This window comes from Aulonocara sp. 'chitande type north' Nkhata Bay, linkage group LG5, assembly GCF_057382095.1.
Source record: "Aulonocara sp. 'chitande type north' Nkhata Bay isolate Kocher_YH1m ecotype deep benthic linkage group LG5, A_spYH_male_GT1.1, whole genome shotgun sequence".
NCBI classification, from domain to species: domain Eukaryota; kingdom Metazoa; phylum Chordata; class Actinopteri; order Cichliformes; family Cichlidae; genus Aulonocara; species Aulonocara sp. 'chitande type north' Nkhata Bay.
In genome coordinates this window covers 37,550,039-37,572,862 of record NC_141348.1, presented here as the reverse complement: position 1 = coordinate 37,572,862, position 22,824 = coordinate 37,550,039, and the positions used below count along the sequence as shown (strand labels likewise).

At 36.2% G+C, this 22,824-nt stretch overlaps 3 protein-coding genes and 1 long non-coding RNA gene across 6 annotated transcripts; 2 read left to right on the top strand and 2 right to left on the bottom strand.

The window, feature by feature from the left end:
- Positions 1 to 1,846: 1,846 nt before the first annotated feature.
- On the top strand, positions 1,847 to 12,071 carry LOC147331222 (monocarboxylate transporter 1-like). Its single transcript, XM_086293386.1, has 5 exons — positions 1,847 to 2,117; positions 5,402 to 5,670; positions 8,087 to 8,230; positions 8,351 to 9,124; positions 9,807 to 12,071. Exons 2-5 carry the CDS (start codon positions 5,454 to 5,456, stop codon positions 10,040 to 10,042), a joined length of 1,371 nt encoding a protein of 456 aa, XP_086149512.1. The 5' UTR covers positions 1,847 to 2,117; positions 5,402 to 5,453; the 3' UTR covers positions 10,043 to 12,071.
- LOC147331221 (uncharacterized) lies at positions 5,186 to 12,686 on the bottom strand. Of its 2 annotated transcripts, none has more exons than XR_015129164.1 (5): positions 12,620 to 12,686; positions 9,848 to 9,919; positions 9,596 to 9,662; positions 5,968 to 6,105; positions 5,186 to 5,675 (listed from the first exon to the last, which is right to left on the bottom strand). It is a non-coding gene; the product is annotated as an uncharacterized LOC147331221 (long non-coding RNA). The 2 variants fall into 2 exon arrangements; XR_015129165.1 differs by having other exon boundaries at positions 12,646 to 12,686.
- Positions 12,591 to 21,208, top strand: sycp1 (synaptonemal complex protein 1). 2 transcript variants are annotated; one of them, XM_086293384.1, is made up of 35 exons: positions 12,591 to 12,720; positions 13,103 to 13,232; positions 13,435 to 13,519; positions 13,621 to 13,664; positions 13,750 to 13,914; positions 14,036 to 14,103; positions 14,211 to 14,284; positions 14,379 to 14,437; positions 14,551 to 14,617; positions 14,771 to 14,844; positions 14,960 to 15,068; positions 15,355 to 15,449; positions 15,543 to 15,727; positions 15,817 to 15,884; positions 15,963 to 16,024; positions 16,130 to 16,246; positions 16,354 to 16,458; positions 16,597 to 16,700; positions 16,800 to 16,917; positions 17,019 to 17,089; positions 17,180 to 17,261; positions 17,360 to 17,422; positions 17,503 to 17,565; positions 17,641 to 17,703; positions 17,816 to 17,932; positions 18,028 to 18,138; positions 18,226 to 18,318; positions 18,410 to 18,484; positions 18,592 to 18,678; positions 18,769 to 18,915; positions 19,825 to 19,875; positions 20,020 to 20,091; positions 20,170 to 20,274; positions 20,445 to 20,510; positions 20,600 to 21,208. In XM_086293384.1, exons 2-35 carry the CDS (start codon positions 13,104 to 13,106, stop codon positions 20,738 to 20,740), a joined length of 3,135 nt encoding a protein of 1,044 aa, XP_086149510.1. In that variant the 5' UTR covers positions 12,591 to 12,720; position 13,103; the 3' UTR covers positions 20,741 to 21,208. The 2 variants fall into 2 exon arrangements, with proteins under 2 accessions (XP_086149510.1, XP_086149509.1); XM_086293383.1 differs by lacking the exon at positions 12,591 to 12,720 and adding an exon at positions 12,727 to 12,872.
- LOC147331219 (uncharacterized) lies at positions 18,736 to 22,802 on the bottom strand. Its single transcript, XM_086293387.1, has 4 exons — positions 22,511 to 22,802; positions 21,869 to 22,342; positions 21,607 to 21,759; positions 18,736 to 21,520 (listed from the first exon to the last, which is right to left on the bottom strand). The coding sequence occupies exons 2-4, from the start codon at positions 22,323 to 22,325 to the stop codon at positions 21,393 to 21,395; spliced, it is 738 nt and encodes a 245-aa protein (XP_086149513.1). The 5' UTR covers positions 22,326 to 22,342; positions 22,511 to 22,802; the 3' UTR covers positions 18,736 to 21,392.
- Positions 22,803 to 22,824: the final 22 nt, after the last annotated feature.

Here is a 22,824-nt window from a genome sequence, read left to right as displayed (position 1 = left end):
AAAAAAAATTATATAAATTAAGCAGAGTTTAAATTCATCGTTGACCACACTCAACAATATCAGCATGCTAGTCAGTTTTACTGTACGTGGCTGAAATTGCTATTATTATTACCTAAGAGTGCAAACACACTGTACTTTACTGTTGAAACTGAAATGTTGTTTGTTTTACACGACTGCGCTTTCCATTCTGTATAACCTGCAGCCAGCTTAGTAAACATAAACCCCTCGTCATGCTCAGGAACCTCTCTGCTTCTGCCTGTTTATACAATAGGATTAGAACAATTAACTCCCAAGGCAACGTCAGGTCTGACACGTAGACACAGATAACCAGATATTCTAGGATGAAATAGAAGACAGTGTGACGTCATTGTTCCTGAGCCTTTGAGTTGAGAGTTGGCTCTCTGAGAGTGATTATGCTGATAAAGGCGGCAGGTTCTGTACTTGACAGAGAATCCTATTATTTCTTTGGAGGGACTCCATAAGGAGACATAGAGATTGTACAGGCTATTGCAGGTCACATAAAAGATACAGTCAAAGCAACAAGAGAAGAGCATGTTGTGGTTTAATCTGACAGAATCACTTGAGTCCTTTTTGGACTGAAGGCAGAAAAAGCAAGTAAAATAGGCATGCTAACACCCCTGAGGGGGCTAATTCAAGTCATATATGGTGATTTTCAACATTTCCTCCTTTATCCTACTATGTGGTGCTAAATGACATTGTTCAAAAGGAACAATTAAAGCTGGAAATGTCATGAGTGTTGTAGAGATGTGGTCATAACACATTTTGAATTGATGCCAGTGTTATTCAGTCCTTATTATTTAATTCCATGATGACCATGAAAGTATAACAAAATCATTCATCATTTATTAAGAAGCTGTTGAGGTATATTTTTTAAAGCAAGAAAAAACAATATATCAGTCTTGTAGAGAAACTAAACGTTTGTTTGATTTTTTTATTTTTATTTCTCATATGATGGCAATGATGATATGCTATGTGCCAGTTTATTGTGAGATGTTTCTCTGAAAAAGTAAAAACTCCTCTATTAAACTTCATGTGGGAACAAAAACTTAATTGTACATTGTTCAAGTAATGCCATGTGCATGGCTCAAAGTGAAAGGATGCACTTAAATGTTAAAGAAAAAGTTCCTCTGTTAAGAACTGTGTATTCAGCCTTTGAACGAAACTAGCAGATACAAATTTGAATGCCTTTGTCCCCAAATCCATTTCTATTCCTCACACTCTGCTCCTGTGAATAAATACCAGCCCAGGAGAAAACACTGAATTGTAGGTGTTGCTCTATTGCATCCTCTGTTTGAAAAGCAATAAAAAGCATTGGAGGATGAAAAATGAGGTGAACTACACAAAGCAAGTTAACAATAAGAAATAATGTTTCAAGGGTGTCAAGAATTTGAAGGCATTTTGGAAGCACATGCTGTTTCAGTAACCCAGTGTACTCAGGCCTTTCCTGTCCCAAGCCCTGATACAGACTTATAAATAGTTCCTCAGGGAATCTGGGAGAAAGGCTCAACAAGGAATGACACAAAAGTCTTTCTTTCAGGTGGCTGAATAAACAATGTCCTTCATATTTGTAAAATTGATTTCCTATAAAATTCAAGTGAATGGCACTGATAACAGCATCTAATCTTCTGGAGCGCAGGCATTATTATATCCTCTTGGAGCACATACAGTCATGGATACTATAGAGTGCAGTATGTAGGGCCTTAGTCTGACCTTGTGTGTCAGCTCAGCACATGACAGAGGGGTGGAGAAAGCACCGTAGGGGCATGGCTCTACGTGTTGCATAGCCAATAAGATCTTGACTGGCCTCACCATTTAGCACCACTGTGTCCAGATTGTCCAGCTGTTTGATCTGGGCACTGAATGAACTCTACTTTATTCAGATGAAACAGTGACAGTGTTGAAACTTGTAGCCTGGCACCGACTCACTGATTTTTTGTGGACAGTCTGTGAAACAAATGTAGTGTTTCTTTTTTGTATTTTTTTAATATATATCCAAAGCCACTCAGTCCGATTCTGTGATGTCTGCACCGTGTTAACGTCCCTCAGAGACTTTATCTGCAGAGCTCATCTGTCCCTGTTCAAGAGCTCCTGCTAAGGTAAGATCCTTGATATACATATAATATTTGCCAGACATCATTTTTAAAATAATTACTTCAAGAACTAGTCTGTTTCCAGTTGGATATTCATAAAAAATGGATTGCTTTGTTAGTGTTATAACAATACTTATTATGTGAGAATGCAATATCCCTGAGCAAATATTTAACACATTATTCTCATCTATAATTAAACAGACAAATTCATTTCTGTCTAAAATTGGTACTAGAAAGCTGGGGTCAGAAAAGGCCTGAAGCGGGCAGAATGAATGAAAAGTCTTCCGCAAAAGAGCCCAATTTGGCACAAATTTAAAATTGCGTGGTTTCTCAACCATATTAAAGGTAATTTCTTTTTTATTTTCATTATTCTTAGTTTGACAATTTAATTCAGGCAACATATGGGTACATAGAGTTGAGACTAAAATTAATTACTAAGAAAAGGAGATACATTTACCAAACTTAATCTTATGAATTCAAATTAAATCAGTTGAGCCTCACATCTTTAAGCACAGGCACCAAATCCTTTTGTATATCTGCTGATGTCCTCTGCTGAGCCCACCCTGCTTTGTGCTGGTATGTGTGTTGTCAAGTGGCACTTTCAGGCCGCCCACTTTGGCTACTTTATTTAGACCTTTACAGCGTGAGGGGAGTTTGTTTTTATACCTCTGCATGTTTGTCTACTCCTTCCTGGCTTGAATGAATTGACTCTCGGCAGTTTTTACTGAATTATTTGATATTTTGCTCTTTATTTTAGAGACAGGCAGTCAATCCTTAGTGAGAACTTATCTGTTTTATTCATTATTTCTGCAGATTTACTATTCTATCCTGGGGTCCTGTCTGTCTTAACTTGTTCCTCCATTTATCATTTAATGTCAACTGCTGAATTTTTATTCTTTAAAAGTACAGATAGTCCTGTTTCTGTTGTAACAACATTTCCTGGCATATTATCCTGTTTAAGAGTCTAGACTTTATTCAATCTTTTCATTCCCTTTTCTCGTAATTTCATAGTTTCCAAAAGGAGAAGGCTCCTTGATCGATTAAAGGTTAAAACCTTTTTTAAAAAACTTTTACACTTAACCTAAACTAACTCAAATGTTATTGTTACCTACAGTGTGTTGAACAACATTGATTTTTAAAGTAGCATTTATTAAGAAAGGCCAATAAAAAACGTGGTGCAAACTTAGACATTTAGGCTTTGTAAAATAATATTGCTGTATTGTGGTCACTTCATGGAAAAATCTTTGGGCTGTCACAATGTTATTGGTAAAACATGATTAACTTTGATATGAAGCTAACCAATGGACAGGTAACATCAAACAACACTGAACTTTCTATGGATATGAAAACACAAGATTAAACTGGAAGCAACACATTAAAACAGAAAAGAAACTATGACAAAATATATATCTATTTTGAGTAGAAAACTAATACAGTTACGTTTTCTAATGCTGGTTGCAGAGAACATCATCAGAGTACAGAGCTGCAGTTAGGACACCTTTTTGTTTCCATGTTTGTGTCAGTTTGTGTATGTATTTGTCAGTGCAGAGTCTATGGATAAGCTTTTCAGCACAAAAGTTTTTCCATGCAGCCCTCCCAAAATCCCAATTGCATGTTTCTAAACATAAATGAATGCTCACTGGTTGACAAGTCGGCCAGAACATTGAAGTATGAAAAGTACAGACACAGTGCAGTTGGTTGATGGACCAATTTAATGTTCCTCAAAAACAACAGTCATTTAGCATTTTTACTTGCATAAAAAAACAAATACTCCTTGTTAGTGATAACCAATAATGTCACACACACAACTTATTTCTTTGATATGCAAAACTGATTTGATTTAGTGGCAGTGTAAGTTCTTATTTCTCTCAGTGTATTGCTGCTGCAAGATAAAGAAGGAGGCACATTTACAGCTGCACAGCAGATGCTAAAATCCCAGCTCAATAACAAAAGTTCTTTAAAACATTAAATATTCACTACGTGCTGCACACAACTGGTTTATCCAATAAGTTTTCAGAGTCCTAACCCAATTCATCAACCAAATCAAGTCCTCCTTGGCTGAAAAACGCTACATCATCAGCCATTCCAGAGCGTAGACCTGAGCTATTGAGCAGTGTGAATTCAACCTGTGTTCGTGGTCTGATCGATGTTCTCTCTGGATAGTCTCCCCTGTGTAAACAATACAGTAAGTTGTTTGACTCTGCAGATGGACTCGTATTCATCATTTCTAAAGTGAAACTGTGTGAGATCAGCGGGTGGGAGTTTAGTAAATGCATGCAGAGATCAATTCAAAGCAAAGCAAGGCCAGAAATGCCATGTTTAATCTTGAACATAGTTATTAAAGTTGGGGAAATGCTTTTGCAACATAATGAATCTTTTCATATACACATGTGGTATCGTCAAAGCAGGGTTACTCAGAAGTTATAGGTCGGTATAGAAGGTTCGTACTGTATAATGCATGACAAAGCTATATGGTGAAGTGGCCAAAAGGGCTTCCAAAGAATAGAAAAGCCTAGTTAGCGCTGAGACCAAGGAGCATGAAATGCATGAAAACATTTTGGAAAAAGGAAAATTAAAATCAAGACTGTGAGACAGTACCTGATGTGTATTTTTTCTAGTTTTCTAAAAACTAAAAAAAAAGTAACATCAACTTACTGAAGGTTAAAAAAAATAAAAGCAAATGTTTATTTGATAAACACAGTGTGAAAATGTGAAAATTACGCCTCTGGTAGAAAATTTGTTAGTTTGATTTTCCTTCTTCAGAAGCTGCCATGATAGGCAATGCCAAAGTAAAATGTACTAACAATATTACTAAACAAGAGAGGTGAGCCAGAAACAAAACCACTGCTGGTGTTTGGAAATACTGAAAACATTAAATCTGAGTTCTGTTTGCAAGGTCATACTGGTTAAGATCAACTTGAATATAAAGTTGATCTATTGCTGACGCTTTCTAGTCACAAAACTGATATAAGAATGTTTTATTGATGTCAAATGTTTCAAAGCTGAGGACAAAATATCAAGTTCAAGTAAAAGAGGACAGTAAATTGAACAATGTATCACAAATGACTGTGCAGCTGTATGAAACGGAAAAATGTTTTGTAATTTTCTATGTTTATTGATGGGTTGAATATTTATTAAGCACTTAATGAAATAAAGTTTTTTCAGCTTGTTTGCCAAAGGTCTTCTGTATTCTAATTCATAAACACAAATATCATTTTGTTAAACTGTTTTAAGAATTACAAGCAACTAATCAAAGGACTTTCTCTGTCACTTTGTTCTCTCCTAAACAGTCATTGTATCTGTAAAACTTCTTGAGTTTTAAGAGGAGATTTGCGAAGAACAATGCCACCAGCCGTCGGTGGTCCTCAAGGCTACACACCACCTGAGGGTGGCTGGGGATGGATGGTGGTGATTGGAGCCTTCATCTCTATTGGCTTCTCCTATGCATTTCCCAAGTCCATCACTGTCTTCTTCAAAGAGATTGAGGTGATCTTCAATGTGACAAGTAGCCAGGTGTCCTGGATCTCCTCCATCATGTTAGCCGTCACGTACGGCGGAGGTGAGCTACAGTACCATCCAAGACAAGCAGCTGAAATCAATACCCAGCTCTTAGCATGACCATACTACATTTATTCCTTTAGTGTTCTGTTACAAATAAGAAAAAAAATCATTTATTTTTGATGAAATACAGGCTTACTGTGTAGCTTTTCAGTCACAGAGAGATCACACATAATCATAATTACTGTGCTGAAAAAATTAAACTGGCAAAACAAAAGTTCAAGTGTTCCATTGAAATGCTGTTGCAACATTATCTTTCTCTGGAGCATATGAATGAGTTTAAGCCTTGCACACCTACCCATTCTTTTCTCTTGTGCTTTGAGACTGGAAGACCACCAGGGGTTTTGTTTGTGTTCTTGCACTGATGAGATGAATGAGACACTTCATGATGTCACTCTGGGCTGGTCAATCAGATGACGATAAAGCCCTTTTCAAGCTCACGATAAATAAACAGAGAGAGATCAGAGTTCAAAGAAGTCCTTCTTGTCCCAAAAGGCCATCTCCTCTGAAATCAAAACACTGCTGTTCTCTTTGCTCTAGTGTGTGATGAACTGGAAAAATGATGACTTAGGCATCTAGTCTCAAGGAAGCTTCGGGAAAGCTGCTTTAGTCTTCCAAACTAATGTGTGAAGTGGGAAGTGTAGCTCCATATAAAATACACTGTCAGTCAAATTTTATACATGGGGCTATGTGTAAAATTGTTTGTAAGATTTGCTAGCAGTAAAATAAAATAGGAAATACGGCCTCACTCAGCTAGCATTACACTGTGTGCATAATGGTGAACATATTGCATCAAAACATCCCAGGTGAAAACATCCCAAGAAACCAAGGTGCCACATGTCTGTTATTTACTCTGAGTATTAAGTTCCTAAGGCGAACAAAAACTTCACATTCAAGTTAAGTCCTCATTACTGTACAACAGAAGTATCGTGTTCCCCGTGGAAGAAATCAATGCTGCTTATTGTTCAGCAACACTTAACAAGCAGCTGCTTCTGGAGAGTGACATTCAGGCATGCAGGAACAATGGTTTAAGGTTATTGAGTTACACTGTAACAGTAACTGATTGTTCTCAACTTGCCTATCTTTACCATGGTGTTGCTTTTTATTTGTAACACATAATGGACCAAAGTGGATGTTTGTTAATCACTTCTTTTTGTTTCACTTGGCTCTTAGAGCCTCACATGCCCTAACAAGTTATGAGCTGCAGTGTCTTAGTATACGTGGATATGTGTAACTCCCTCAATTAATGCAAATGTTTGATGTAAATATACACAGATGAAGGCAAGCTATGCATAGTAATTGAGAACAGAGAATAAGCAAGGCAATGTTTGTCAGCGCCGTGAGCAGATGACAGCTGAGCCTCTTGCCATCTCTATGTTAAACATTCAGAACACATCAGCAGGAGAAGTTCATTAACAGCCCACTGTTGCGTACCTCTGTACTCCTTCAATTTTTGATTCATTATATTCATAATATTCTACATTGGTTTGTCTCCAACCTTTTTATCATAAGCAACCCACCCTGCAACGCAGAAGGAAAGAACTCATTGTTTGTGAGGAGACTGCCTGCATTACAATTTAAAAACCCTTTGTCTTGCACCGTGCTGGCAAATGAGTCTGGACAACCTCTAAACAAAAACTGTCAGTTTCCATTTGGGTTCATTGGCTAGTGCAGAGATTTGGCAGGAAGGCAGAAGTGTCTTCCATGTGGATCCTCATACTCATTTAGGCTGGTTGTTACATGTCTTAGATGGAGATGGTGTTTTGCGACCCGAGCCCTCAGTGCATTTTAGTCATTTGTCTACTAGTCATAGCAATTTTCCTGAGCTGATTTTGAATCCAGTATGCATGAATCTTAATAAGCTGGTTACTGTTTGCACAGTCAGTCTTTCTTTCTCTATAGCCAGTATCAAAATCTAATATTTATATATGTTATATATATATTTATATATATAACAGAAGATTCAGTGTTATTTTAACCCCAATGTACACACCAGTGAGAAAATCACCCCAGTACACTCACACAAATACCCCCACCCGCTTGTCTGAGCTGAGATATTTCTAATGATCATTTCAATTGTGTTTGGAGTACATTAAAAAGAGCTCCAAAACAAATTATTCTTCTGTCAATTTTTATGAATATCTGGATCAAATAAATGATTATTTCATTGCAGCTTTTGTGGTTTTTCTGACAGATCGCATTATTAATGGCTTGGGAGCACATCTACTGCAGTGCAGCACTGACAAAACTGATTGCTGAAGTTGTTTGAATTTGCTGAGACACAGCTGTGGCACTAGAGCCCTCTGGTGGTTAAAATTAGAATTGTGCCTTTGAATAGATGAAAAACATGTAGCGACATGATATATATGCTATATTTATATATTTACTATATTTGTTCTTTGTTTCTTTTGATTCAGGTCCAATCAGCAGCATCCTGGTTAACAAATATGGGAGTCGTCCCGTTATGATGGCTGGAGGATGCCTGTCAGGATTGGGCCTCATTGCTGCTTCTTTCTGTGAATCTGTTCAAGCACTGTACTTTTGCATAGGTGTTCTTGGAGGTACCTAGTTTTTAATATTTTCAAGTTTGTTTGTTACTAACTTGTTTTTTTTGTACACTGTTGTTTTTTCAAACACTGTTTCATGCTCATTTTTATACATATTTTTACTGAATCTTTCAGGTCTGGGATTGTCCTTCAACCTTAACCCTGCTCTCACAATGATTGGAAAGTACTTCTACAACAAGCGACCTATTGCTAATGGGCTTGCCATGGCTGGAAGTCCTGTCTTTCTTTCTACCCTAGCTCCTATTAATACTTGGCTCTTTGATCAGTTTGGCTGGAGAGGAAGTTTTCTGATCCTGGGTGGCCTGCTTTTCAACTGCTGTGTTGCAGGTTCCCTCATGCGACCTATAGGACCAAAACCCAAGCCTGCAGAGAAGACCACAGAGAGGAAGACTGTGTTGCAGACCATTAACAGCTTTATCGACCTCACTTTGTTCAAGCACCGTGGCTTTTTGCTCTACATAGTGGGAAATATTGTCATGTTTTTTGGCCTCTTTGCACCGCTGGTGTTCCTCTCTAATTATGCCAAGAGTAAACACATTGCCAAAGAGAAGGCAGCTTTTTTACTGTCTATCCTCGCTTTTGTTGACATGTTTGCCCGACCCTCAATGGGCATGGTGGCCAATACCAAGTGGGTCCGTTCCAGGATACAGTACTTCTTTGCTGCTTCAGTACTGTACAACGGCGTGTGTCATGTCCTAGCTCCAATATCAGAAGATTATACAGGCTTTACCATTTATGCCATCTTCTTTGGGTTTGCTTTTGGCTGGCTGAGTGCAGTGCTGTTCGAGACGTTAATGGACCTAGTCGGAACGCAGCGTTTCTCCAGTGCTGTTGGGCTTGTCACTATTGTTGAGTGCGGTCCTGTATTATTAGGTCCGCCGTTACTTGGTGAGTACCCCACTAATGATAATAACTACTTACTATATACTTACTATAACTACTTACTATACTAATACACTTGTATATATAAGTTATACAGTGGATTGTTAAGCCACTACATAAGTGCTTAATTTTATTTTTTAACTGGCTAGCAGAGGGCACTCCTTGAGTCTCAATAAGAAGTGCAACTGTATAAAAAAATGGCCTTGTTGGTCACTCAATCTTTTACTTCAGTAAAGACTTCGCTTATAGGTTTATGGTCTCAATCTCTAGTTTCAGCTGTTACACAACACAATATTGTCTTCATTTTGTAATTTTGATTTAGACTGCTAGATTATCCATCCATCCATTCCAGCTGTCACTGGGCGTGAGGTGTGGTCTCCCCAGACAGGTTACAAGCCCATCACAGGGGCAACACATAGACCCTTACACTGTTCCACTAGAATAGACTATCGCACATTATGTCATTGAGTGTAGTACCTTGTAAGTGAAAAGCCATGAGCATGTAGGGTCTGTAGTTTTTCAGTCAGTACCAGCCCTTGCACTACTATCAAAACACACAAAGGGTAACAGCTAAAATATCCATCTGAACAATTCTGAATGTGAGTGCACAAACCAAGACTTACATTTTTTATATACAGTTTATGCACAGAAACAAATGATCCTGTATGATGTCGTTTTGTCTTCACAGGGATGTTCAAAGATGTCTACCATGATTACAAGTACACCTACCAGGGCTGTGGGATCATCCTCATAGTTGCTAGTGTCTTCCTGTTTGCAGGAATGGGGCTGAACTATCGGCTGCTGGACAAAGAGAAAAAAAAGGAGGAGAGGAGAGGAGTGGTGGGAGTTGGAGAACAAAAGTCCAACAGGGACAATGCTGCCAAAGAGGTGGCAGAAGCTAGGAATACAGAGGACACTGTATAAAGTCCTGCATCAAGTCAATTTACAACATGGGTCAATTTATTGTCCTTAGTGAGGTAATTTTTCATCAAAAGAAACATGCTTTTTCAACAGGCAACAATAGCATTAATTCCTCATCAGTTTGATTATGCATTGTTTTTGAAGCCCACCATAGAACTCATAGCCACAATTATAAAAGTCCTTTAAACACAAATACACAATCCTCATTAAATATATACCTCTTATATTTATACTTAAACCTCATAAATATAGTAAATAAGCAATTTAAATTACGTCTGTCTTATTGGTAATAATCATTATAACATTCTTTATAACTTTATTTCCTTATTTCCAACCGGACGTGAAACCAGCGCTTAAAGAATTTTAAAGTGATGAGGAACGTTGAAGAATATATATAAATACAAGTCAATAAGTTAAGAGCATAATTAGGATCATGCTTTTGATTAAAGAGTCCCAAATAGGATAAGTTAGGGAGGTGCAGGAAAAGGTGTTTTGTTTCCTTTGCAGAAGATCTCGGCGACCACAGGAGGGGCGAGGATCCTGGAGATGTCGAGGCCTCATGGACCACAAGAGAGGGACCGAGAAAACCTAAGCTTACACATGGAGTGTTCTCGAAGGGGAGCTGGTGTTTATTACCGGACCAATTAGATGACATGAGGTTGTCTGATTTGCTGAGCGAGGACACAATGTATTGCGACCTCTGGTGTTCCAGAGGTCGAGAGAGGGAATGTGGAGCAGGGAAATTATTTTACTGTTATTGTTAAATAATTATTATCAGTACCATTGCATTGATAATATAATCTGCAGTATGATCATTGCTTTAACAATGTAACAGATAGCTTTAAGATGGCCTTAAGATGTTTATGATGATGTTAACTTTGTATTCCAGGTGCAGTTATAACTATTTTATACATATTGCATATCTGTGCTTATTTGAGTTGATGTTCAGGTTCTTTAAAGGTCTTAAGCTTCACTGACGTGACTGTTCAGGTGATACATGCTGAGGGAAAACTAGAACATAGAAGGAATTGCAATACATGCTTACAAAACACTTATATCAGGTCATTTTATATTAAGGTTTTAGTAGAGGTTCTTGGTTAAAACATTTATTTAGTAGAGGACATACACATAGTCTCAGTGAGCCTCTGGTCTGGTAAAAGGTCAGAAGTGCGAGAGGTGACATAGAGGCTGAGTGAGGTCAACACACACACATTAGTTAGATTTATTTATAGGAAAGAGTTTAGTCATGTCTGGCTGTAACTGCAAAATTGTCTCGGCAAGAAAGAGGAACAAGACAAGAACTGAAAGGTAGACAGGAAGTGCCAGCCATGAAGATAGAAGACGATGTTCTTTTTAAACTGTGTTAAAAGTCGTTGTGGTTTTGATTTGACGTATGTGTATATATCCTGTCTGTGACGCATGAAGGGGCGTCAGTAAATCAAGCCCTGACGGTATAAAATCTGTGTATGCTTTGAGGAAGTCGAAGACTACTTGCTGTCTGCGTACAGAGTGTCTTCCCACACGTGTGTAGTCATTAAAATCATTGTTTGACCAAGAGCTTCTGGACCATGGGTGGTTTGTACTCTCCTTCCTCAATTTTGAACCTTAACAATGTTAACCTTCTGAAATGTACAATCACATAATGAAAGTGTTTTGCTCTCGTTTGTTTGCTGTTACCAGTAGAAAGCTTTATTTTTAAGAGACACTTTCTCTTTTCTCACTTCTCTCTCACGACATTTATAAGACAGCATGAGCTTTCCAAGCACATCACAGCAAAGTGCAATTTTTTTTTAACTTTCAGAAGTATCACCCATGCCACTTTGTTTATTCCATAAGCACATTCATTCTCATTCTAAATTCTTTTAAATGTTATTTTTTTCTGGTTCATTGTTGATAATGCATTATGCCAATTATAAAATAATTCTGATGTTTAGCGGTTTGCCTTATGATGGAAAACATGCCACTGACTGCAAAAAAAGGAATTTTGTGGAAAAAGTCAAATAAAAGGCTGTTTAACAAGGATGTAATACTCCACTGTGTCTTGTGTCTTGTTTTTTCTTGAATCTAAGATAGAAATATGGTATGATATTTTTGTTATGTGCTAACATAATTTATTTAAAAATTAAATCTTAACGTCAGGAAAAAAAGAATAATTCTACATTATTATTTTGTTTGTAATATTTTTTACATATCAGTTTTGATACAAGAGTTCAGAGAATAATTAATATTCTCCACTATGTACCAAACTGATTGATGGTTTCAAAGATACAAAGTGCTGTTCTTATATGACATATATCACCTCCAACTGCATATCTGTGCTAAATTAGACCCTTGACTATAACGTATTACCTTCATTTTTCATTTTATAATATAAAATTTTGCTTTATTTTGCCAATTTTACACATTAAATATTAATTAAAGGGACACAGCATCCGCCCACCAAAAAAACAACTTAATTTTGTGTATATACCACTGCTACCACAAACATTATTCTTATATTATTATTATTATTATTATTATCATCAAGAAGAAGAAGAAAAATAAGATAATAAAAAAATAAAGTATGATATTTAAATAAACCTGAACGACACAAGAATAGTCTTCACTTAAACAGTTGGGCAAGAGTCCTTCCTCGCCTCGTGCAGGGTGGTCGCGTTATAACCGTTAACCAAGTTTAACAGGTAACGTTTAAAAAAAATGTCATAGTTTACACGTAGTACCTAGTAAATTACCACATTGATGTTTATTAAGTAACATTCTAAACTACTGACTATTATTATTGGTTTTTTATCTTGTATTTTGTGGGAATTAACGCTGCTCTAATATACCGGAGGTAACTGTTAGCTGTTGTCTGCGAGCCTAGTTGACTCACAAATAAAAAAGCTAATTACTGTTAGCTAACCAGCTAATGTTTAGGGTTATTTGACTTGTGAATATTAGGTAAAAAGGGAAGATAATAGTTATTTGTAGTCTTCTGGCATTTCTGTGGTGTTTATTAACGATGTCTTGGTTTAAAACACCGCATTATTAAATAACTAGGTTATTGCTGTATGGCTATTCCAGAATGGAGAGAGATCAGCGTTTTAGCTTCAAGCTGTTGGTGCCTCCCAGGGTGAATAACGGACCAATATCTGCGGTTCAACCTCAAGAAATAGTTGAAGACAGAGGCAATTTCATGAAAGCATTGCAACCTGTAAGTCAATAAATAGTTCGTTATAATTAGTTAATAATTAGAAGCTAAACAATGATGAAAAAACTCAAAGCACCACTATGCTAGCTCAGCAGTAACTATTTAACCTTAGCAATGACCATTGTATGTGTGTTGTCAGCAGCATTCTATGAGGCAGTAATTATTAACACACATGACATTAAATATTACTGCTCTTTTCCACCAGAGTTACAGTGAATGCTTTGACAAAGAGAAAAACATCCTGTTCCCCAATACAAACATGGTTGCACCAACTAAACCGCCCAAACAAGGTATTTGTGTGTCTTTGTGTTATTTAACAACACCAGTTCTATCACTTCCAACAGAAGAACTGCACTATAAATACTAAACTAATTATTGTTTCCCACTAAAGACTTTCTGAAGATGAAACTCATGCAACCAATGGAGAAAGACGGGGTAAATATTTCTATTGCACAGAAATGTGCAGCATGAATATGTCTGTGTGTGTCATTTTACTTCCTAAACTGTGGATGTTTTCCAGAATAATTGCAATCCTGGTCAGCTTTATTCAAAGCTGTTTGATGAAGTTGAGAAAATTAAGTGTTGGAAGGTTAAAGTTTATTCTGACACTGTGGAAAAGGAAAGAAGGCTCCAAGATAACAAAAGAACAATTGAAACACAGCGCAAGGCAATTCAGGAGTTGCAGGTGTGTACCCCACAGACTGATCTTATTTGATCTTATGCTTATCTCTGTCTATCTACTTATGTACAACATTTACAACAGGAAGAGATAACTTTGAATTCTTTAATGTATTTTCTGTCTGCAGTTTGGAAATGAAAGTCTCAGCATAAAGCTGGAGGAGCAGATTAGTGAAAATGAAGAACTGAGAAACAAGTATGTGTGATTTGTGAAACTAAGATAAATATGATGATCTGATTACATTTAGCTTTGTTTTGTTCCTTTAATTGTGAAATGCTAAAAACTCAATTTTTAAAATGCAGAAACAATTCAACATGGAACTTGTGCAATATACTCAAGGAAACCTTTGACTCGTCAGTTGAGAAAATACATTTATGTAAGTAAAAATTCTGGTGATCTGGAGAATACTTTTCTTTATCAGCTTTAGTAAGTGCAGAAATAAACGGTACATTGCTGTGAATGTTTTGCAGTTGAAGCTGAAAGAGAGGAAACCCACCACCTCCTTACTGAAAACAACGAAATCGTTAAGGTAAAACACCACAAAATATTTGCCAGTAGTAGCTTTTAATTTATTATATTTTGTTGACCAAAACATTGTAAAATGATGAGGTTTGATTGCCAGTTTATTACTTTTTCATTTAGAAAATGATTGCCGCATTTGAAAGCCTACGTGTCCGAGTAGAAACTGATCAGCAAGAGATGCAGAAAGGTATATATATATACATTTCTTCTTGCCGCTATTACGCCAAAATGTTATGTCTTTTACTCAATAAAATGCCTTAAATGTATTTAGGCTTTAAGTGGAACTAGATGAATTAGTGACACTTTGACCATCAACACAGCATGTTTTATTGTTTTTCAGTCAAAGAAGACTTACTGCGATTTGACCATCTACAAAAGAAATATCAGCAGGAATTTAAGATAAAACAGGAAGAGGTTGGTGGGGGCAAAAAGCCCTTCCATCAGTTTATTTGAGGAACTTTTGGCATGAAATATATTTCCACAAATTTTACAAATTTTGACACGTTAATGACTGACATGTTCTTTACAGATAACCATGCTTCAATTAAAACTTAAGGATAAGGAAACCCAACTACAGAAACTCCTGCTGGACCTCGATGAAACTCAGAAGCACTGCAATGAACTTCAACAGTCAACAAGTAACATCATAATTAGATCTGAAGATAAGCTGTGAATGTTGATTTTATAAACTTTGCTACACTGGTAATAAAAACAGTGTGTTCATAACAAGACATTTTTTAAATATTACTCAGTATTAAATATGCAGAAGTATTAGAGTCATGACAGTATATTTGGATAGATGCTCATTAACATGAGAAAAGGTGCTTAGTATAAGGTGAAAATGTTTTATTTCTTTTCCAGACTTCAGGTCAGGTTAGTACACTTTGTTTTGGGGATATTAATATTATATATGTGCTTTTATAGATCATCAATTTGAAGTTCTCAAAAGTGCAAAAGCTGAACAGGAATCTCTTCTTCAACAACTGAATATTGCTGAGCAGCGCTGCAGAGAGACTGAGGTGAGTATCTTGAGATTCTTTTCTTTGTACTGAAATTGGGCTCTTGTGTTGCATGCAATATGCTTTAACTGAAATATTAATAACCCAACAAAGAAAAATCAGGAAACTACTGCTGCAGCCTTGGAACAAAGTAAAAAAGAGTATGCTGAGGTCATCCAAAGCAAAGATCTCAGTTTACAGGAGCTCAACAGAGTCAAAAACCAGCAAGCAGAGGAGTTAGAGTGCATTCAATCAACCATTCAAGAGCTAAAGACTTCACTAGCACTAGAGAAAGAGAGGTATATTAAACTCCTTCATTCACAGTGTTTTCTAGATAAAGTACAGTGTTTCCTCATGTCATTATATTCTTGTTTTTACTTTTCTGAAGGGCCAAAGAGCTTGAGGATAAACTTATAGAAAACAACACTGAACTTGAAAGGAGAAACACAGTTTTAGGTAAGTCCCACCGGATAACATGTGTTGATATTTTTAGGTGATGTGGTTTCAAGTCGAAAGAAATATTTTACTCAACAGGGGAAACCTTTGACCAAGCTACAAAGAAAGATGGCCTAATCCAAATTCTCAAAGATGAACTGGTACGGTTTATTTGAAGGGAAAGTGTACGATTTCTCTCTAAAACCAGTCCTTGCATGCCCAAGTCTGTTACATACCTTCAAAACAATATGTGTTCTTGTTATTAGGACACAAAATCTAAATCCATTGAGTCAGTGAAGGCTAAAATTCAGTTCACTCAAGCTAAAATGGAGGAACTCATGGCTGAGCTTTCAAAGAAAACTGAAGAAATCCACTTGGTTAAGGTGATATAAGTAGATAAATAGATACATAATGCAAAAAGAAAAGACGATCTGTATCAGATAGCCTAATAAAGATACTTAAAATTGTTTGTCCTTTTTCCCTGATACAGAAAGAAGCAGAGAATGCTTTTGCTGAAAATGATTCACTGAAAAAGGCTTGTGAAGCTGCTGAAAAGGAAAAAGAACATTTACAGGAGAAGTCCACTTTGACTCAGGTATTTACATGTTTTTAATTTTGTTTCTCATCCCCTCACCTCTTATCCACTAGAGAAAGCTGTTTATGTGTTTGGTAGTAAAATATATTCATTGGGTTGAAATATACAATGCATTGCTTCTCTGCAATATACCTGCAGATCAAAGTGCAGGTGCTGGAGGAACAGCTGTGTACTGAAATGAAGAAAAATAAGGAATGCAACGTTCAGATGGAGCAGCTGAGGAAAGACATTTTGCAAAATGAGTGAGTTATTAATAGACAGCCATTTTATCATATTAGCATATATAATATTTTATTACGCTGTTGTAATATGTTTCATTTTTTATTTATGTCATTTTTAAGAGTAAAGTATGAAGAGTTATTATCAAACTTTAATGAGCTGCAGTCTGAGAAGACAGCCATTCAAGAGCAGTTTGAAAATGGATTATCTAACGTGCAAACTATTGAGGCAAACATGAAGGTTTGAATTTTATTATATTATTGTCATTTTTATTATTATTTGTATTATTATTAATTCATTTATTATATGAATCACAAATTCTGAAAACTGTTTTGACTCAGGTGAGTGAGGAGAAGGCATTAAAACTCGATGGAGAAATTCAAACGCTGGTGGAAGAAAACAAGACTTTACGGTGAATATGCACTTCAGAGGCTTAAAGATACTTTTTCCTGATTGGAATGCACAGTTTTTGAGATTTAAATATTAATTTTCCATGCAATAGAGATGAGTTAACTGCAGTCAAAACCAAAATCCTGGGGAAATGTGTACAAACAGAAACTCTGCAGAAGCAAATTGAAGAAAAGGTAAGCATCTTGACTAAATTATTAGTAGAAACAGGGCTTTATAAAGATGCTTATTCTAAACATGTTCATTATGACTTCTTTATGCTCTGTGTGAACAGTATGAGCAACTTCAGGTGAAAATCACAGAAAAAGAAAAACAGATCAAAGCTGTGGAAACAAAGGTGAGTGAAAAATGTGAAATTGCAAATACTGTTGTTATTGATCATTTTCTGGAACTAAACAAAAAATCTTTGCTTTTTAGCTGTGCAAACTCAGAAAACAATATGAAATTAAATTTAAAGCCCAGGAGGAATACAAGAAAGAGGTTTGTAATGACCATGAAACTCTAGCTATAAAAGGAGTGGAATGGTATTTATTGTCCTCACTTGTATATTTTCAGAATAAAATGCTTAAGAAACAAATGGCACAGGAGATTGCAAAATCCAGTGACCTTGAAACAACGGTATGGGGATGGTTTGCTTTGTGTTTTTATTTTCCAGTTGTTAATACGTATGTGAACTATTTAAGCTAATCAGTATTAGACTGGAAAATTAAGATGCTGCTTTAATCTTTAGATCAACAGCCTTCAAAATGAGTCCCAGAACCTTAAACAACTCAAAGGAGAAGAACATGAGAAACTGCTCAAGGCTCTTGAGTCAAAATCGACTTTTGCAGCAGAACTTGAGAAAGAGGTTACTTTTTTATTTTTCAATTTGTAATTTCAATTTAATTAACATTTACCTCCTTCAAATTGAATTTACAATAATAGAACCAATTTGTGTTGTAGGTCCAGAAACTTAGAATAACAGCAGCAGAAGCCATTAAGAACAAGGAGGCCACAGAACTTAAATGCCAGCATAAGATTGGAGATATGGTCACTCTGATGGAAAAACACAAGGTAAAGTTATTATAATGGCCTTTTTGCTGTCTGATAAATATGTCTCATGTATATTGTGTTGGAATGAACCCAACTTGTCACTACCAGAGCCAGTATGACCGGATGGTCCAAGAAAAGGACGCAGAACTTGAAGAGAAGAAGAAGAATGAGATGGAGGCGACTGCTCGTGAAAAATCACTGGTACCAAGAAACATGCTAAGTAGCACTAATAATGATTGACCAGAAAATATGTCATATCCTAACATTTGCATCACAAATTTCTCTAAATCAGGAATTGGACCTCTCAAAGCATAAGTCTGAAAATGAGAGGCTGAAGAAAGAGCTGAAGGCAGAAACAAGAGAGAAGGTATATCCTACTTTAAATCAGTTTATGTTGGATTTATGAATACAGCTGTTTGTTTGTCATACTTCTGAGAGAGACAGCTCACAATGTAACAAACACTTTGAATTTAGAAAAACCTCAGAAACAAAACAAGTGATCTGAAGCAGGAAATGTCTGTTGTGAAAAGGACTCTGCTGTCACAAGGGAGCGACAAACAGGTACAGTGCATGCAGCTCATAGGCTGCCACTAGATGGCATTCTTTGTCATTACTTTTAGTTGACCCAAAATTGTATGTGTACTACTACAGGTAGCTGCCTCAAACTATAAACAAGGGAAAAGTTCAGAGGTTCCAAAAGAGAACTCTTCAAAGAGTCACACATTTGACTTCTTCAAGGCCAAGAAAACTTCCTCCTACAGCAAAGATGGTCAGAGTTTGGCCACTCGTACAACATATGTGAGTTTTATCGACCAAAATGTTTTCAACAGATTAAGCACGTTTTGTTTCAGACATTTTTGTTTAAGGTAAGCTTAGAAAATCAGATGATTAAGGTTTTTATAACTACAGATTTCTCAAAATAGCCTTTTCTACTTCAGATATAGTACATCCTTGGTTTTGGGTATTATGAAAAATAAATACAACCCCAATTGAATTTGCTGAACTGGTATTTATTAGAAAAATAATCCATGGTACCAGGTTATAGGTAAAGACAAAAACAGAACAACATTCAGCTGAGTCAGGATCAGCCGATATTTGGTCTAAGTGATTGGTGGATCAAAACGGACAAATAGATTCATTTATTATTTTTCCATAATATTTGCGAAGATTTTAATTGCCATTTTTTGGTTTGTTTTTTTTGGTGGACATGGTGTTTTAGCCTTTCAATTTGTAGCCCTATAGCTATTCATAATGTTTATTATTCACCTGGATTTTATTTAGAGAAAGAAAAGAGATTTTAAATGTATTTATTGTGTATGAGTAAAAAAAGGTATATATTCATATGTTTGAATGAGAGTCTCAAATGTGCCATGGGAACTAAAAATGCACCAGAGTTGACAGATTTATTTAGAAACCATCAATTAACAAGAATAGCAGTGTGAATATGAGCATGGGTGTTACGCATTGGAGAAAACATTTAAATTCATGAAGAACATCTCTCAGAGATTAGTAAGCTAGCAGCTTTTATAGGGCCTGAGAATACTGGCGCCAGATACTCTTAGTCAGTTCACATGGAAGACTCTGCTAATAATTGCCTATAGCTGTAGGGAACGACTGCAAAACTTTGTGTGTGAGTGCAAAGCAGTACAATGTAACCTTATTACCACAGCCTTTTTCTGAAACAACTTTGTTTGAATTGTTGTTAAGGAATCTGCTACTGAATTTATCAGAGCATCATGTGGAACACCAAAATCCAAGGTAGACTGCAATTTAACCTATTCATAAAGTAGATATATAAAATGGCTATAGTGACAGAATAAATTATAACATAATTCATGTATCGATATGCTTTTATTTACTTTAAGTTTTATGATAAATGATTGCACTGACTTTGAATTGTAGTGCATCAGCAGTGAAGACATGAAAACCCCAAGAAGTCTTACAAACCATATTGCTGGAACAACAAAGATCAAAGTAATATAGTATACCATTCTGACATTTTCCAAAATTGAAAAAATATGAATATATTCACTGACATTTACTCCCCTATAGTCCTACAGAATAAGGACTCCCCCTTCTGAACAGTCAGCACAGTGGGGAAAGAGCGCCATTGAACTTGACCCCAAGTCTGACAGCTCAGATCAAAATGATCTCTTGGTAAGCAATGTTTTTTTGTTTTTGTTTTTTCGGGTTGGGGGGTGGGGGCTTGTTAATATTTAAAAAAAATAATGGCATAAACCTTGCAGGTTATGTGAATGTGATTTTACCATTTCTGCAAATTCGCTAGGACAGATTAATGTGTATTCCTCTGTTTCTTGTCTTGATAGACCTTTACAAATACACCTGCACATAAAAGTTCAGATTCACAATGTAAACTCCACATTCTCAAAAAGGTAATGTGCCTTTATGATCCAACAAAGTGGCATATAATATACTTACTTTGATTTTTAAAAATCCCTATATGTGTGTGTTATTTTTACAGAATCAGAGCCCACTCATTCATAAATCACCAGGAAACTCCTTAAAGCTGGCTGCAATGAAAAGAATGAGAGATGCTGGTTGGACAGCTGTTACTGGCTGTGACAAAAAAAAGAAGAAGACCAATGAGAAGATTTTTGCCTAAGTATGGCTGTTAGGTCAGATTAGCAGTAATAACAATATTGGTAGAGGTGGGTGACTTGAAATACAGTTCTATTGAGAATGAATAAATAATACACGATTGACTGAATAACAAATAGACTAAAAATAACACAAAAACATGAATGGAATATGTTTCTATGGTTCAACTAAAACATAGTGTCAATGAGAAGAAGGTTTTAGTGTTAAGATGCCAGCTTTTAGTAAGTTTATTTATGGGTGTTTAGGATTAAATTTCTACCTACTACAGAGTCAATGTCTTTACTTATGTATTACTTTGCTGTTGTGCTAATGTTTGGAATAACTCATCTTTAATGTTAACGTGAAATCTAATATGTTCTATCACAAGGTTATGTTGCTGATCTTTGACAATTTCTAGTTGTTACAAGTTACTCTGTTAATATATTTATGTATTCTGGTGTTGTAAAAATAAAAGCAATGTTCTCAAAAATCAGTTTTGTACTTGTTTGCATGTCCTACCTATTCTCATTTTCCTTTTCTAAGGACCACTTTTCTCTTATAAAGACCATCATAGGAGTTGTATTTCAGTCTTGAAAGTATATTGGTTACATTAGTTCAGTACATTGGTTTTACCCACTCCTAAACTGTAGATTTCAGACTATAGAAACTCTGTGTCTTTAATGGAGAAACTCAAGGTGGAATTGAGACTGGTCTGCAGGAGCTGTTGGTACGTTGTCGTAGATTGGATGGCCATCATAAAGTCCTCCAGAAATAACGAGTGTGTCATCATCTGCCACAAATGTATCTGTTTAAAATTAGATTAGTATTTTTAATTGCCAATAGTAAATAAAAGGGTTTGAACTAATTGTTTGATGAAGGAGAGTCCCTTACCTGTGTATTGAGCATTATTGAGAGGTTGGTGCAAGTACTGTATTTTCTGTTTGCATTTGTGAAACATAAGAAAAACCAACAACACAGCAAATGCTCCAAGTACAGTGCTGAAGACAATAGTCATATTCCTTTCAGAGACATTGAGGCCCACATCTAGCAACAAAGTAAAACAGCAAGAATTACCATAATCAGCAAATTATATAAAAAAAAAAATGAATAGTTGTTGATAAAACTGCAGATAAGAATGGAGCCTTATGCTTACCTTGTCTGGTTCTGTTCATGGTAGTATGAGTTGCATTTTCAGTTGTAATTACTGGAGTACTTGGTGTACTTGAGTTACCTACTGTGGTCTGGATTGCTGCCGTTGTTTGTGCAGTAAATGTTGACATTTGAGTGCTAGAGCTTGTAGTCCTCAGAGTTGTACTGTTTGTTAGAGGAGTCAAGGTGGTTGCTGACTGAGAAGTCTGGTAGTGACTTGTCCTCTCGGTTGTTGCCGCAGTGGTGCTAACGACAGTTTTGTTATCCAACTGTGTGCTGGTATATAGTGTTGTCTCCTCAGTCAAATTTGAGATTGGTGAAGTAGAGTCAGACTGAGTTAGTGTCGTAAGGGTCGTTAAGCTAAAGGTTGGTTGAGGAGTGCTAGTCCCATTTTCTGTTTGGGCCACACTGAACAAAAGGGCCAGATGGCAGTAAGCCAGGGCAGTAAACTTTACATCCATGGCCTTTTAATCTGGAACTAGAAAGAAAAACATTAGCTGAAATCAAGACTGAACAAGACTAGATGTGATCTTTTTAGTTAAATTACACAAACATGTAAATCCCTCTTGTGAAATTTTAAGTAAATTCAAACCGTTTAAAAAACTAATTCTAAAAAAAAAAAAAAAAGAAAGAAAAACCAGCTCACCTTGTTTAGTTAATAAGAGTGAAAACAGCAGCCTAGTTTAGTTTAATTCTCTGGTTGAAAGTGTGCCTCCATGTCTCAACTGACTGTTCACTTCCTGGATTGAGAGTGGCTGATACTATGGCAGGTGAATGTGGGCAGGGCAGTTTTACCCTTAAACTTCCTCTACTGTTTGTTACTAAGGAGACAAAGGCATTGTTGTAAGTCGGTCCAGAGATCAGCGTCTGTTTCTTTATGGCAAACATATTTTACAAGCCTTAAAGAGACAGTTACCAAAAAGACAATACAAAAGACAATACATGTATATATATATAGAG

Excerpts from the sequence above, each read along its gene's own strand:
- LOC147331222 (XM_086293386.1), top strand. The coding sequence starts at position 5,454 with ATGCCACCAGCCGTCGGTGGTCCTCAAGGCTACACACCACCTGAGGGT. Across the intron at positions 5,671-8,086 it reads AGCCGTCACGTACGGCGGAG|GTCCAATCAGCAGCATCCTG; the intron begins GTGAGCTACAGT and ends CTTTTGATTCAG. Across the intron at positions 9,125-9,806 it reads ATTAGGTCCGCCGTTACTTG|GGATGTTCAAAGATGTCTAC; the intron begins GTGAGTACCCCA and ends TTGTCTTCACAG.
- sycp1 (XM_086293384.1), top strand. The coding sequence starts at position 13,104 with ATGGAGAGAGATCAGCGTTTTAGCTTCAAGCTGTTGGTGCCTCCCAGG. Across the intron at positions 15,885-15,962 it reads AAGGAGAAACACAGTTTTAG|GGGAAACCTTTGACCAAGCT; the intron begins GTAAGTCCCACC and ends TTTACTCAACAG. Across the intron at positions 18,139-18,225 it reads CTCTGATGGAAAAACACAAG|AGCCAGTATGACCGGATGGT; the intron begins GTAAAGTTATTA and ends TGTCACTACCAG.
- LOC147331219 (XM_086293387.1), bottom strand. The coding sequence starts at position 22,325 with ATGGATGTAAAGTTTACTGCCCTGGCTTACTGCCATCTGGCCCTTTTG. Across the intron at positions 21,760-21,868 it reads CATGAACAGAACCAGACAAG|ATGTGGGCCTCAATGTCTCT; the intron begins GTAAGCATAAGG and ends CTTTGTTGCTAG. Across the intron at positions 21,521-21,606 it reads CAATAATGCTCAATACACAG|ATACATTTGTGGCAGATGAT; the intron begins GTAAGGGACTCT and ends AATTTTAAACAG.